The 13,455-nt window shown below is 51.8% G+C and overlaps 5 protein-coding genes across 5 annotated transcripts; 2 read left to right on the top strand and 3 right to left on the bottom strand.

Moving 5' to 3' along the window:
- Nucleotides 1-2,865: 2,865 nt before the first annotated feature.
- On the bottom strand, nt 2,866-3,975 carry A1O5_06868 (uncharacterized protein; the record flags this gene model as incomplete). The annotated part of the gene is made up of 2 exons (XM_007747459.1): nt 2,866-3,800; nt 3,933-3,975. The coding sequence occupies 2 exons, from the start codon at nt 3,973-3,975 to the stop codon at nt 2,866-2,868; spliced, it is 978 nt and encodes a 325-aa protein (XP_007745649.1).
- A 2,230-nt stretch (nt 3,976-6,205) lies between these two features.
- Nucleotides 6,206-7,465, bottom strand: A1O5_06867 (uncharacterized protein; the record flags this gene model as incomplete). Its single annotated transcript, XM_007747458.1, has 1 exon — nt 6,206-7,465. One exon carries the CDS (start codon nt 7,463-7,465, stop codon nt 6,206-6,208), a length of 1,260 nt encoding a protein of 419 aa, XP_007745648.1.
- A 418-nt stretch (nt 7,466-7,883) lies between these two features.
- Nucleotides 7,884-8,627, top strand: A1O5_06866 (uncharacterized protein; the record flags this gene model as incomplete). The annotated part of the gene is made up of 1 exon (XM_007747457.1): nt 7,884-8,627. The coding sequence occupies one exon, from the start codon at nt 7,884-7,886 to the stop codon at nt 8,625-8,627; it is 744 nt and encodes a 247-aa protein (XP_007745647.1).
- Nucleotides 8,628-8,817: 190 nt separating this feature from the next.
- On the bottom strand, nt 8,818-9,565 carry A1O5_06865 (nucleoside diphosphate kinase; the record flags this gene model as incomplete). Its single annotated transcript, XM_007747456.1, has 6 exons — nt 8,818-9,014; nt 9,072-9,137; nt 9,196-9,299; nt 9,362-9,405; nt 9,463-9,493; nt 9,549-9,565. 6 exons carry the CDS (start codon nt 9,563-9,565, stop codon nt 8,818-8,820), a joined length of 459 nt encoding a protein of 152 aa, XP_007745646.1.
- Nucleotides 9,566-10,158: 593 nt separating this feature from the next.
- On the top strand, nt 10,159-12,951 carry A1O5_06864 (alpha 1,3-glucosidase; the record flags this gene model as incomplete). The annotated part of the gene is made up of 1 exon (XM_007747455.1): nt 10,159-12,951. One exon carries the CDS (start codon nt 10,159-10,161, stop codon nt 12,949-12,951), a length of 2,793 nt encoding a protein of 930 aa, XP_007745645.1.
- Nucleotides 12,952-13,455: the final 504 nt, after the last annotated feature.

Genomic DNA, 13,455 nt, shown 5'->3' with positions numbered 1-13,455 from the left:
ACCTCGCCCTTGCCGCGGACGGTGACGGTAACGGTGATGGGCGACAGTGACGATGACCGTCATTTTGTTAGACAGTCGAAGTCGTCACCACGCAGCACGTCCAACATCTTCATATTCGTATGGATGCATGCATGCATGCATGCATCAACGACAGTCTTTGTTGGCGCTGAAGAAAAGGGGGCCTGGTCTCTCACTTTGTAACACCTCATGCGCAGGTAATAGTAGGGGCGTAGTCCGTATCGCCGGTAAGTGTGCAGGTGAGAGTGAGAGCGCCTGAGGATGGGCGACTCGACTCGCCTCGACTCCGAGGAGGGGAGGGGAGATAGTTAGACGTGACGCACTCCTGCACGCCCGCTCTTCATCAATCAATGCGTCAATGTGTCAAGCGGTTTGATGCATCCCAGTCCAAGCCATCCGTTCCGATTTCCCAACAAACGTACTGAAGTAATACAAAGCGGCCCTGACCCAGCGCGGAGAAGGGTGGGGGGGACTGGAGCACGGGAAGTCATCGCGATCGTCGTCTCTCGTAGCGCCATGCACGAGCAGGGATGAGGTGTATCCCTTTTGGGCGGTCGATTCGATTCGAGGCTGTCGAGATCGCGCCGCTCCCCACTAACTGGGATCAAGATGCTTACCTAGAAATTGTGCCACACTCACCGCCAACGGCGCTGCGGCGTCGCGCCATTATGTAAGGCTCCAGTGTATACTTAGGAAGCGGTATGTCCTCCGCACGACTAGCCAGGTAGGAATGTTGCAATAGATGCTTTGCGATACGACACCGTACATTGCGGTACTGTGCAATCGCGATTGTGTTGCGGCGAGCGTGTAACAAATGTGACTTTGGTTTTTTTTTTCTTTTCTCTTTTTGGTTCTTTCTTTTCGTGGCTTTGGGCTTCGAGATTTAGTTTGAGCCAGGGTAATGTTTGCCTTTAGCATTGACTTTTCGTGTAATGGTTTAGCTTGTCGGGCTTATCAAACTAACTCACTAGTCTTGCGTTAGAAGTTATGTACTCATCTACCAGGGGGGTAAAATATAGTAGGATCTCTCGTTATCTCGTTAAGAGCGGCGTGATATAAGTAGCGGCAATCCATCCGGCCCGCGGCGCTTTCTGTGTAGGTGCCCGGAGCGACGGCGGCAGGAAGGGGAGGGAAGTCCGATGGTTTGTTTTCTTTTCTTTTCTTCCCCCTTTTATTCCATTCTCTTCATCTTGGTGGCGTGGCAAAAACGCGACCCGACCACTTATAGGTTACGAGAAGAGCAAAGGAGAGGATACTGCTAGATGGGGTATTAAGTGATTCGGTGGAGGAATTCGCGGGCCAAAAGAGAGAGAGAAGGCAGGGAAGGAAGGCAAAAGAACGAGTATAAGGCACCAATCTCCATCTCTATATAGAGTATATATATATATATAATACATACGCACGCGCACGATGAGCAATCCGAATCTCAACCTTTCTCGACCATCTACATAGACAGACGGCGGTGCGATGACAGTCCATTCAGACGGCAGCCCAGCCGGAAGCGAATGGGTAATGGTCGTCCAACCCTCAGAACAACATCGCACTATACCGCCATGGATGGAGACGTGAAAAGAAAACGTGTTCAGGTGTACAACTTTCACGGGAACCGGGTCGATACTGACACCATCGCGGCTGGCGAATTCCCCACATGTGACAACGACGGCGATGCCATGATCGATCGGTCAGTCAATCAACGAGAGACGGATCCGGCAGCGACGAACCCATTCACCCATTCGTCTACCCGCCCACTCGCTCACTCACTCAATGTGATAATCGATAGATAGGTATTGAATATGGAGAAGGGAGTATATAGCTATGCATAGAAGAGCAGCCAATTTACCTCGATGGCATAAGGGAGAGAGAGAGAAAAAGGAAAGCCGAATAGATATATCCATGCCTATGCACCTACAGCGCACACAGCCAAATCCCCCAACCCTGTAACCCCAGGATAAGTACGTGACCTGATTCCGCCGTGGAAACCCTGTGCTTGTTTTCTCCCGCTTATTCTGTTTCGGTGCTGTTCCATTCTGTAGCCTGTAGTCTGATAGTGTAAGCAATTTCCACAAAGGGCGCACAATACCCTTGTCAGTTCACTTCTAGCCTGGATCAGCGGCAGCCCATAGTTACCCGCAAACACCATCACCACCACGACTGCCATGATGACGAGATCAAAGACCCCAGGGAGTTCACGCCACACACGCCACGCAGCATGCAGCCTTGCCATTATTCTGGAACCCCCTTGAACTCGCAATCAATTTGGAGTCACGGTCCTGGATCCTTCGTTCCTTCCTTGCCCTTCTCGACGGGTTGAGGGAGTGTGTCAAGTGCGATAGTTAGCCTAAGGCAAGATGAAACGTTAGAACTGCGAATGTCAGAGAGAGAGAGAGCGGAGTCCTGGCAAGGTACCTTTTGTATGCTTCGTCGTGACGCGTATCTTAGTTATTGTCTTTTTGCTCTCTGGTGAATAATAGCCTCCTCTCGACAAGACAGAAACAGGGACCGGAGGCTGGCTTCCCCATTTTTTTCTTCTTCTATAGAGAACCAGCCCCTGCCCCTGTCCCGTTGCCGAGTGCTTGTTGGAGGAGCGATTCGAAATAGGCCTCGTCGATGACGGCCCCAAATCTGCTAAGATGGAAAGACAGAAAACGAATTAACCATCACAGAGCTTTTCAACAACACGCCGCACAAAGCCATTACTCCATTTTCTTCGCTGCCCCCCCCCCCCCCATCCCCCGCACAAATAGGCCGCATATGGGGTTTTTACACAGGCCCCTTATTTGGTTTTAAGAGTGGTCCAACGAACGCGAACGGTTAGGTAGAAAGAAGAACCATGAATAGACAAATAGCTCACCCGTAACAATGCACCTCGGGCAACAACGTCGCCTTCAACGCTTCAAGCCCGTCCCTCGTCAAGTTCCCGAAATTCGGATGCTGACGAACCCTCTGCCACGCTTCTACGGGAGTAATCTCCCCTTCCAGTGACAGTTTATCAGAGAAATCAAGCAGTTTTTCCAACTCCACAGCAGGGACGCTCCATCTTGTTCCGCTCGGCAACCCGGATTCCGTTGCTGCGGTCGCCACCGCCGGTTGTCGTGACGATGCGGCTGTCAGTGCTGGTTGTGGACGAGCGGGCGAATGCCACATTATCGGCGACATGAGCATCATTTCGTGGCCTGTGCCGTCGTCCGCCGTGGCATGTGCAGCGTGGTGTTCCAAACAGACGTGTTCCAGCGCAAGCACGAAATCGACTCCGACCTGCGTAGCGCCGAGGCCTTGGGGGTGCTGCATTGGGGTTGAGATTGGGGGAAACGGTGGAGCTTGGGAGTAGATACTGGGCGCGTGTAGACTCGTGGGAGCCTCGCTGATGGTTAATCCAGAGAATAGATCACTAGAAGAAGTTGTCGAGCCGGAATGCAGCGTACCGTAGGGGAGGTCGGGCGAGGTTAATATATTTTGTGAAGGCGGAAAGCCCAAAAAGCCCGAGTCTGTTTCAGGTGGCATCTGGGCGCGAATTCGCTGCGTGCGCGAGTCCGGAAAGCCGAGTAATTCGATGGTGGCCTGCGGGCTCTGGATATGGGGATCTGATGCCAAATCCAAGGGCAAGGGGATCTTGTGATACTTGATCAATTCTTTGAGGCGACGGATCGTGTTGCGGCAGGCCTGGATTTGTGCTTCGTGTGCCGAATCTCGAGCTCGAAGTTTGGCTACTTCCGCTTCCAGAGTCTTGACATAAGTGGCCTTGCGATCTCGATGTGTCCTATTGTCGGGTGACGTGATCAGTTCTGGTTAGCTAATTTAGACATGTCATTATTGTATTATTACACGAGGGTTTGCCTCGATCAGGCGCAAGCTGGCACGGGTACATTGGTATCCATCCCTGGTATTGCCAGCAGACAATAATAGAATGGTCTTACCTCTGAGCACGCCTAACTTGCTCACGTCGCCTGGCTTTGGCATCGGTCTCGGTATCACCACCTTCTATGGGTTTTGTCTTTTCACTTGTTTTGGGATCTAGGGATAGTGTGACACAGGTCAGTTACCATTAGTGACAAGGGATTCAGCAGGAGAGGTTGCATCTGTGCCGGAAAGGTAGATCTGGAACGCTGGAGATTGGCTATCTGAAACCACAGAAGTGGGCATTGATTGCACGAATTTCATGCTGAGCCCTTCGTTGGGAAGACTCCATTCTCCCAACAGGTTGGCTTGTCTTGGGAGAAGCTCTACTCACGCGGGGAGCGCCTTAGCTTTGACAGCCAGTTTGGCGACGGGGACGACGACTTGTCTGACATGATGCAAAATCAATGAGGGGCAATGGCAACGATAACCAGGACGAGTCTCAGGTGGTGCCACGACAGACCTAGTCCCCGAGGCCAGGGCACAGGCAGACGACAAATCGGATGGGTCGAGTATTTCGCACGTTCATGCGCGATTCCACGACTTTGGAGGCCAACTCGAAGTATGAGGTCTGTGAACAGTTGTTTCGCTCGGAGCCGTGTCTAGAAAGGACTCTTGGTGGCACAAAGTGTCTGGACTGGAGAATTAGGCTTAACATGATTATGGCATCACCCGTGTTCGAGTCCAGGAAGGGCTAGGCTTACAGAAGTCCGTTGGTCCAATATAATCGAAGGCCAAGCACTGGACTCTTGTGGTCAAAGTCGTCGTGCACGTTTTGCAAAGGGAAAGGGAGAATTTTGAATGAGAATCGACGTTGACTATCAGCTCTTTATAGAGCAAATGCAGCTTTTGCTGGCATGTCAGGCCCTCCGCTTCTCCCTTCGTCTCTGGCACATAGCCAACCCCCCAATTTCAGGCGGTGATTGGTTGGTTTATAGGAGAGAGTGCTGGAATGGGGAAGGCTGATGTTGAGTCAGGTCTGCATGGGGCTGTAAGCACCAATTCTTTTGCAGCCCTATGAAACCTGTAGAATCAGGTCGAGAGTTGATGCTGCTTTACGAAGTGACTTTGGCTGGACATTTGGCCATGGGGTCGGTGATACAACTTGGGCCGCATCTCCGCGCTGACTTAAGTTGTTGTTAAGCAGCTAATGGGGCTCCTCCTATCCTATTCGCCGGTGATACGGCTCGCGTCTGTCGCTAGCAACTGTGTGAGAAGTGGTCGGAGAAGCAGCACGAAACAGACAACCAGCCCAAGGAGGACCAAGTCGCACGAGAACACGCATAGTCTGAGCAAGGGCATTTTGCGCCGCATTTCTTCCTCGGTCATTGGCCTGGATAGATAGTTGATTCGGTAAATGCCGAGCTTGATCTCGTAGATTGGAAAGCGCACTTTTTCTGGCCGGTAGATATTGCCGCCATTTCCTCTGGTCCGGGACTGTGCAACAGTGGTGTGGGTGGGCCTGTCCAGGATTTGATTTTCCACTGGTTCTTCCGCGGGGCGGGCGTTTGTCGAGAGCATGGGATTATCAATCGCAGCTGCACCATCACTGATTCGACAGGACTGACCTTCACAAGGCTGCGCAACCCCTGATGCAGTTGTTTAGCTTACTTCATTTCACCAGCTGTTTTAAAAATGCTGAGTGAGATGGACTCACGGCGAAGTCGAGGCATGGTAGACTGGGTCAGAGAGCGATGGTGCTAAAGCACATGTGTGACTCGAGCCAACCCAGTCAGGAAGTCGATAATTCGCGCTGATCCTGAGGGTGATAGTCGGAGGCCCACAGTAGTGGTCGGTCGGCAAGGCCGGCGAGATTGGAGAAGGGCGAGCTCCAACGGTATCGGAAGAGTTTTTGGATACCCAAGTATATACACGATGTATCGCAATCTGGGTAACATGATTTGAGTTGTTTGTGGTGCGAAATCAACGTGGCGAAGGTGGTGACGCGTTGTGTCCTGCACTGCCCAAGGTGAATGGAAATGGCTGCATATGTTTCTCTAAGTATGAGGCTGCCCTGGAATGAAGTGCCAACTCGTGTCAGACGCGTTCTCCCACATTCGAGGAGGGTCATCTTCTGTTGTCCATCGTGGCAGCGGACATTCTGCTTTCCCATTGATAAATTCTTCTACCTTTGACCGCATGCCTGTATGGGCGTAGGGGCCCTCGTACGAGTTCGCAGCAAAGCAACTTGTGAAATCCTCTTCGTTGTGAGAGTGCCATTCTCCGCAGTCCTCCTAGTTCGTTGTCAGCATGAGTTCTGGCGGCAAGGTCTCGGTGTTGGAACAAAGCTCCATCAAAACTGCGCTAGGATCTCGAGGCAACTTACATCCACATACCAGGTCCCGAGCAAAAGAACCTCTGGGAAACGTTTCCTGCGAAGATGGTAAAGCAAATCTATCAATGAGCCGGTCTCCAGCCGACAATTCTTCATCACCAACGAGTTGATGTTCTTGCCCTCATTCAGGAAAGCCTCCAAATCTACCCAAGTACATCGGAAATGAGAGAGGGTAAGAGACTTGAGGTGGGGTAACCACAAACGCGGAAAGCGATCGATGTTCGTCCTGTCAAAGAGATCGAACGAGTACTCAGCCTCGAGACCTGCTGGAAATTCCAGGCTCAAGTGCTCGAGCTCGGAGGGCTGATTCAACAACATCCTGAGCCTTCTTGCGGCCAGGTTTCTCCCGCCGAAGTAGATCTCACCAGTCCCACTGCGAGAAAGCCAGTCACTGTGAGGAAACGAGCTGATTTTCATTTGGAGTTTCTTTAGGCACTGAAAAGTCTCTTCCAACACTTGGGAGCCGTGAATGGCGTCAACGGTGAGAAGCTGATGGGGGATGTCGATAGCTGTGAGATCGGCCACTTCACAGCCCGAAAGCTTCGCCGCATGGAGGAAATTGATAAAATGATCGAGGCAATGTTGTCGACGATTTGCAACTCTACGACGTGGATCAGGGTCATAGGGTCTTTCGTTGGCGTACTCCTCAGGATCGAAGGCCTCAAGCTCTTCGAGCCGGATCTGAGGCTCGGCCATGATCAGCTTGAAGCGCAGACTGAGGCTTGACTCCTTGAGAGCGCTCATTGTACGCATCAGGACGTTCCTCATGCGTGATTCAGCCATAGACGCCGCCTGCTGATCAAGATGCCAACGGTACAAATCATAGCGACGAGGTAGGTCCGTTGTGAACCTGGCTTGGAGATGTTCGTGGAACTGTGTGTACTCTTCCCTAGAGGCTCCAGCAAGGCTTCGCTTCCAGGCATTCTGCTTGTCGTGATAGACCTCAGTCTGCCAATATCTATAGTCGGCATATTCCAGCTGGATCCCTGACTCGAAGGAGACACAGCGCAGCCGAGATGCTATCGAGGGCCTTGCCGCCAGTTGCTCCAGCTGATAGAGTCTGTGATGGTTTGGATGGAGGCGAAACTCGAAGTTGTGGAAGAGATGTTCCTCGGCTATGGCGCCGAATGTCTTGCAAGTAAGGCGGAAGGAGCAAAGGGATGGTCTGTCTAGAAACAGACAAATATGGCCCACTAGTTCAGAAGCAAGCTGGTCCATCGTCAAGATATTTATTCCAAAAATTCAAGTGTGTCGGTGTTCAAAACCAACGGTTGGGTCGCGGTCATTGAAAGCGGCGATGATGCTGGCGCGGCTCAAATATATAAACAATACCAATCGCTTCAGCCTGATGACATTGACGCGCTAACAGTGAGTTTGCCGAGCTGTGCAGCCTATCCGCCACGTACTCACTTGCGTAAAATACCACAGATAGATCTGAGCTGCCTGCGAGAGGTTGCTGGCGCCCTGACTTCCTAACGACAGTAGTATGGGAGTCCGAGGGTGAGACTAGGGCTGAACTGATAACAGCCGACGGGGCGTCGTGAAGGGCCTGTATACTCCGCCCTATATTTTACGGCGGTTCATATCGACCAATGAGGACAGTGCAGGCAGAGGCAGCCTGGGCAACCTGGGCAACATGGAGTGCCTGATTGGGATCCCCATCTTTGCCTGTTGTCTGCTACCAAACAAGCCGATATGCTGTGAACCCGTCATTATGTTGCGGCGCGCAGTGGACATATCTGTTCACAGACCTAATCGAAATCCTCCCATAAGACGCTGGCTGTCAACCCATAAATCAGAACCTCCTTTACCATCACCACCCAAGTCCAAGCCAGACGACCACGCCGCTGTCAGAAGTCGCTTTGACCGCTTCATTGAACGCACCCCGCGTTTCCTCCGACCTACAGTCACCGGCCTGCGACAAGCTCCTGTGTCACATATTGCAGCATTTATTGTTCTCCATGAACTGACCGCCGTTATACCGTTATTCGGCCTGGCAGGGGCTTTCCATTACTGGCACTGGCTTCCTCCCTACTTTGCTGAAGGAGCTTGGGTCTCTGCAAGTGTCGAGAAGTTTGCACGGTACTTCCGGAAGAAAGGCTGGATCAGTGAAAAAGACGAGATTGAGGTTGAACAGGAGATAAAAAAGGGCAATGCGGGACGCCTTGAAAATCGAAAGGAAACAGCTTCAAAGTGGTTCAATCGAGGAGAGACTGCAACAAGATGGGTGGTCGAGTTCGCGACAGCGTATGCTTTGGTGAAAGCTTTGCTGCCTTTGCGTCTTCTCGTTAGCGCTTGGGGGTCTCCATGGTTTGCGCGAATCGCCATCATTCCTGTTGGAAATGCCACAAAATCACTATTTCGAAGAACCAAGTCATGATGTCTTGCCAGAACCCCTCTTATGACATTCGACTAGAAAGCGGATCAAGCAATTGAACACTGTATGCAATCATGCACTGTGTCATTTCTCGATTGCGGTAGGTCTATCTCTTCTTGAACTCGCTTGGTATTCATCATCATGGCTGACGTTGCTGTAGGCATCGTATTCAATGGCTCCAGACCAAACTCCATCATTTCTCATAGATCCAGTCGTGTTGGGCAGACTTCCAGCTCTGGACTTCCTCAGGCTTGAACCACAATGCAATCTCCTTCTTAGCGCTCTCGACACCATCGGAGCCGTGGCAGACATTGCGACCAACGTCAATGGCATAGTCACCTCGAATAGTCCCGGGGGCGGAAGCAAGAGGGTTGGTGGCACCGAGGATGGCTTGCATCAATGCTCAGCATGTCGTCCGTCCCATATGGAGCTTTTGCGGCAACTTACATCGACCAGTCTTGCAAGCATCGCGGCCTTCCCAGACCATGGCGACGATCGGACCACTCAACATGTCTGCAATATTTCTGTCAGTGGACTCGCTCGATCAACGCTTGTAGAGATCCTCCCATACATGTGACGAGTCCCTTGAAGAATGGCTTGTCGGAGAGGTCTTCGTAGTGCTTCTCGAGGTGCTCTTTGGAAGGAGACACCATCTTGATGGCGACCAATTTGTATCTTCACCGCCCTTTAGTCTCAGACTCTCCTTTGCACTGTTCAATCAAGATGGCTTTGCTCACCCGCGCTTCTCGAATCGGCTTATGATGTCGCCAACAAGGCCACGCTGGATGGTACTGTCAGCATCGGCGACATTTCAGGAGGAAAGAAGAGGGATTCATACCTGAACGCCATCAGGCTTGACAGCAATGAAACTGCTAGAGTGTTGGTATTTCGTTTTTCGCAACGATGGGGGTTTTGAACACTTACGTTTGTTCGTTAGACATGTTGCGTGCCGTTCGAGGCTATGTAGGCAAAAGAAGACTGGTATTTTGGAATGAAGAACTGGCTGAGAGAAAGACACGTTGCGGTCGACTGAAAAGAGAATTGGGCAAAAATATTTTGTTCAATCAAGTTGGTGGTGGGGAAGGAGCAGGTGACGTTGGGAGGGGCAAGTGAATTATTGAGCTTGCAGCTTGTAGCCCAATGCAGGGGCCCGCTTAGTGAGAGCCTGAGGAACTCTAGGCGAGGCTAGCCATTCCCGGGCACATCTTGGGCTGTTTACAGGACACATTTACTTGTTGACACAGTCCCTCACGACAGACATCAACCCTCTCCAATCTTTGCGAGGCAGGGACCTTTCGCAGGATTCAATCACGGCTATGGCTCGGTCTTCGAGGAGGATGCCGTCTTGGGCGGTATCCTGCCTTTCAATCCTGCTTCTGTTGTTCCTCGTCTCTCCGGCCGGCAAGTACTCCAATTAGCGGTAATTGGGTGCATACACACATGCTAACAGACCACAGTCACGGTCAAACACCACGACTTCAAGCGCTGTGATCAGTCTGGCTTCTGCAAGAGAAATAGGGCTCTTGCGGATTCCATGACAGAGAAGGGCGGCCCTGAATCCTCTCCCTACCAGCTGGATGCGGCCTCGATCAAGTTCAAGCATGGCCGATTGGATGGCTCCGTCATCAAGTCGCTGGTCGGCGGTGACACAGTCAAACTACCCCTGACGATGACCTTTCTCGACCGCGGCAATGTCCGAGTCACCATCGACGAGGAAAAGAGAAGGAAGGGTGAGATTGAGCTGCGACAGGGCAGTGTTGCTAGAAAGGAGAGATATAATGAAGTCGGTACCTGGGCTCTCACTGGAGCCGGTCTCCACCCTCAGACGACGGCCGAAATGAAGAAGGTATCGAAGGATGTTACAGAAGTATCGTGGGGGCCTGGCGGTCACTTCAAGGCCAGCATTCGGCATGCCCCCTTTGGGATAGAGTTTTGGTCTGGTGAAGAGAAGCATGTCGTACTCAATGGCCGAGGGTTCTTGAATGTCGAGCATTGGCGGCCGAAGATTGAGCAGCCTGTGGTGGACGACAATAGTACTGAGCCGCCGCCCACCGAACCCACGGAAGACGAAAGCACTTGGTGGGACGAGAGTTTCGGGGGCAATACTGACTCCAAGCCCAAGGGACCCGAGAGTGTTGCAATGGACATCACCTTCCCCGGGTATGCGCACGTATATGGTCTCCCGGAACATGCTGGACCACTATCATTAAAGGAGACCCGTGGGGGAGATGAGCACTATGACCAGCCATACCGGATGTACAACAGCGACGTTTTTGAATACGAACTCGACTCTCCTATGACCCTATACGGGTCCATACCATTTATGCATGCGCACAAAAAGGGCTCGACTGTTGGTGTCTTCTGGCTGAATGCAGCCGAGACTTGGGTGGATATTGTCAAGTCGAAACACGACACAAATCCTCTGACTCTGGGCCTCACTGGTGGTGTTGTTGATACACAAACACATTGGATTTCTGAAAGCGGTCTCCTCGACGTGTTTGTCATGCTCGGTCCAACCCCTCAAGAGGTTTCCAAATCATACGGAGAACTAACTGGCTATACCACGATGCCAGCATCATTTGCCATTGCCTATCATCAATGCAGGTGGAATTATGTGAGCGATGAGGACGTTAAGGACGTTGACCGGAAATTCGACAAATTCAATATCCCCTACGATGTCATCTGGCTCGATATTGAATATACGGACGACAAGAAGTATTTTACCTGGGATCCGTTGAACTTTCCAGATCCTATTTCGATGGAGAAGCAGCTTGATGAGACTCAACGCAAGTTAGTCGTCATCATTGACCCCCACATTAAAAACAAAGAGGGGTACTTTGTAGCGGACGAACTCAAGAGCAAAGACTTGGCGGTCAAGAATAAGGAGAACAACATTTTCGAAGGGTGGTGCTGGCCGGGAAGCTCTTACTGGATCGATGCGTTCAACCCGGCGGCAAGGGCGTGGTGGAAATCGCTATTTACGTTCGATCGGTTCAAAGGTACGCAATCGAACGTGTGGCTCTGGAATGACATGAATGAGCCATCCGTCTTCAACGGACCGGAAATCACCATGCCACGGGATAACTTGCACCACGGCAACTGGGAACATCGCGACCTGCACAATATCAATGGCATGACCTTCCACAATGCCACCTACCACGCGCTTCTGGAACGCAAAAAGGGAGAGACCCGACGGCCATTCGTGCTCACTCGCTCTTTCTACTCGGGCTCACAAAGATCTGCAGCAATGTGGACCGGTGACAACCAGGCAAGCTGGGAACACCTCGCCGCGTCGATCCCCATGATTCTCAATCAAGGCGTTGGTGGATTTCCCTTTGCGGGCGCTGACGTGGGTGGGTTCTTCGGCAACCCAAGCAAAGAACTTCAGACAAGGTGGTATCAAGCCGGAGCATTCTATCCATTCATGCGTGGTCATGCACACATTGACACGCGGAGACGCGAGCCATATATGCTAGGGGAGCCATATACAAGCATCATGACCCAAGCACTACGGCTTCGCTATTCACTGCTCCCGGCGTGGTACACGGCTTTCCACGAAGCCGCTACAGACGGGTACCCTATTGTACGCGCTCAGTATTTCGTTCATCCAACGGATGACAAAGGTTTCGACATCGATGACCAGATGTACCTCGGTTCCACCGGCTTGTTGGTTAAACCCGTCACCATCGAAGGAGGGGAAAGTGTGGACATCTACCTAGCGGATGATGAGAACTACTACGACTACTTTGACTACACGATCTATGCTGGCGGTTCCAGGACGCACAAGGTCGATGCACCATTGGACAAGATTCCGTTGCTCATGCAAGGTGGCCATATATTCCCTAGGAAAGAGAGACCGAGGAAGAGTTCAGGGTTGATGAAGTGGGATCCATACACTCTTGTTGTCGTGTTGGATAAGCAAGGCGAGAAAGCAGAGGGTACGCTATATGTGGATGACGGAGAGACATTTGATTATCAGCAGGGGGCCTATATCCACCGCAACTTCTCGGTTGCGGGTGGAGTGCTTCGGAGCAGCGACATTGGCACAAAAGGAGCGAAGACCGCTGGATATCTCAAGACGATGAAGGAAGTGAAGATCGAGAAGATTGTCGTGGTCAACGCGCCTGCTGCGTGGTCGTCCGCGGGAGAGATCAGGGTGACCGAAGACGGCATCAAGGAGGACAGAAAGGTCGAAATGATTTATCATTCTGCAGCTGGGAACAAGACAGCTTGGGCGGTGGTCAGGAATCCCGGGATGGGCATTGGCGTGGATTGGAGTATGAAATTTCCAGAGAGCGCGGACTCTGGGCCAAAGACAGAACTGTAAACGCCTTGTACAACACGGCACACACATAGATGGGATTCATGACTGCGAAGAAATATTTTCAAAAAAAAAAAAAAAGACATGCGCTCCGTCTTCATTCAGCCTCAGTTGTTGAGTCCTACCCCTATGTACATCTACGCCTATATCTACATCTATGCGTTATATAGGTATGTACACTTCGCACTCCGCTGCATCGCTGCCCCCGAGATGCTGTACCCGCAACAGTCCCCATCCCTAACAAGCAGGTAGGTAGCGAGGGAAGTAATTTTCTCTGCCGTCTTGGCGCGCATCGTGCGACGCCGGGCCGACACTCCGGATGTCAGTACAGAGCACAGCGTACGGAGTCCGTAACGGAGGATACAAGGAGGTATGTAACTCGCCTCATTCAGCGCGCTCTCGCCGATGGTGTTCTGTGCGTAGGTACGGTGTACGGCGTACCCGGGACTGCAATAAAATGCAATAAAGGAGGACCGCGAGGGCGTGGGCGTGAGCGTGAGCGTGGGCAAC

This window comes from Cladophialophora psammophila (genome assembly GCF_000585535.1).
Source record: "Cladophialophora psammophila CBS 110553 chromosome Unknown aczJe-supercont1.10, whole genome shotgun sequence".
Lineage (NCBI taxonomy): Eukaryota > Fungi > Ascomycota > Eurotiomycetes > Chaetothyriales > Herpotrichiellaceae > Cladophialophora > Cladophialophora psammophila.
The sequence above is the reverse complement of the archived record's forward strand: the minus strand, read 5'-3'. Positions and strand labels throughout refer to the sequence as shown.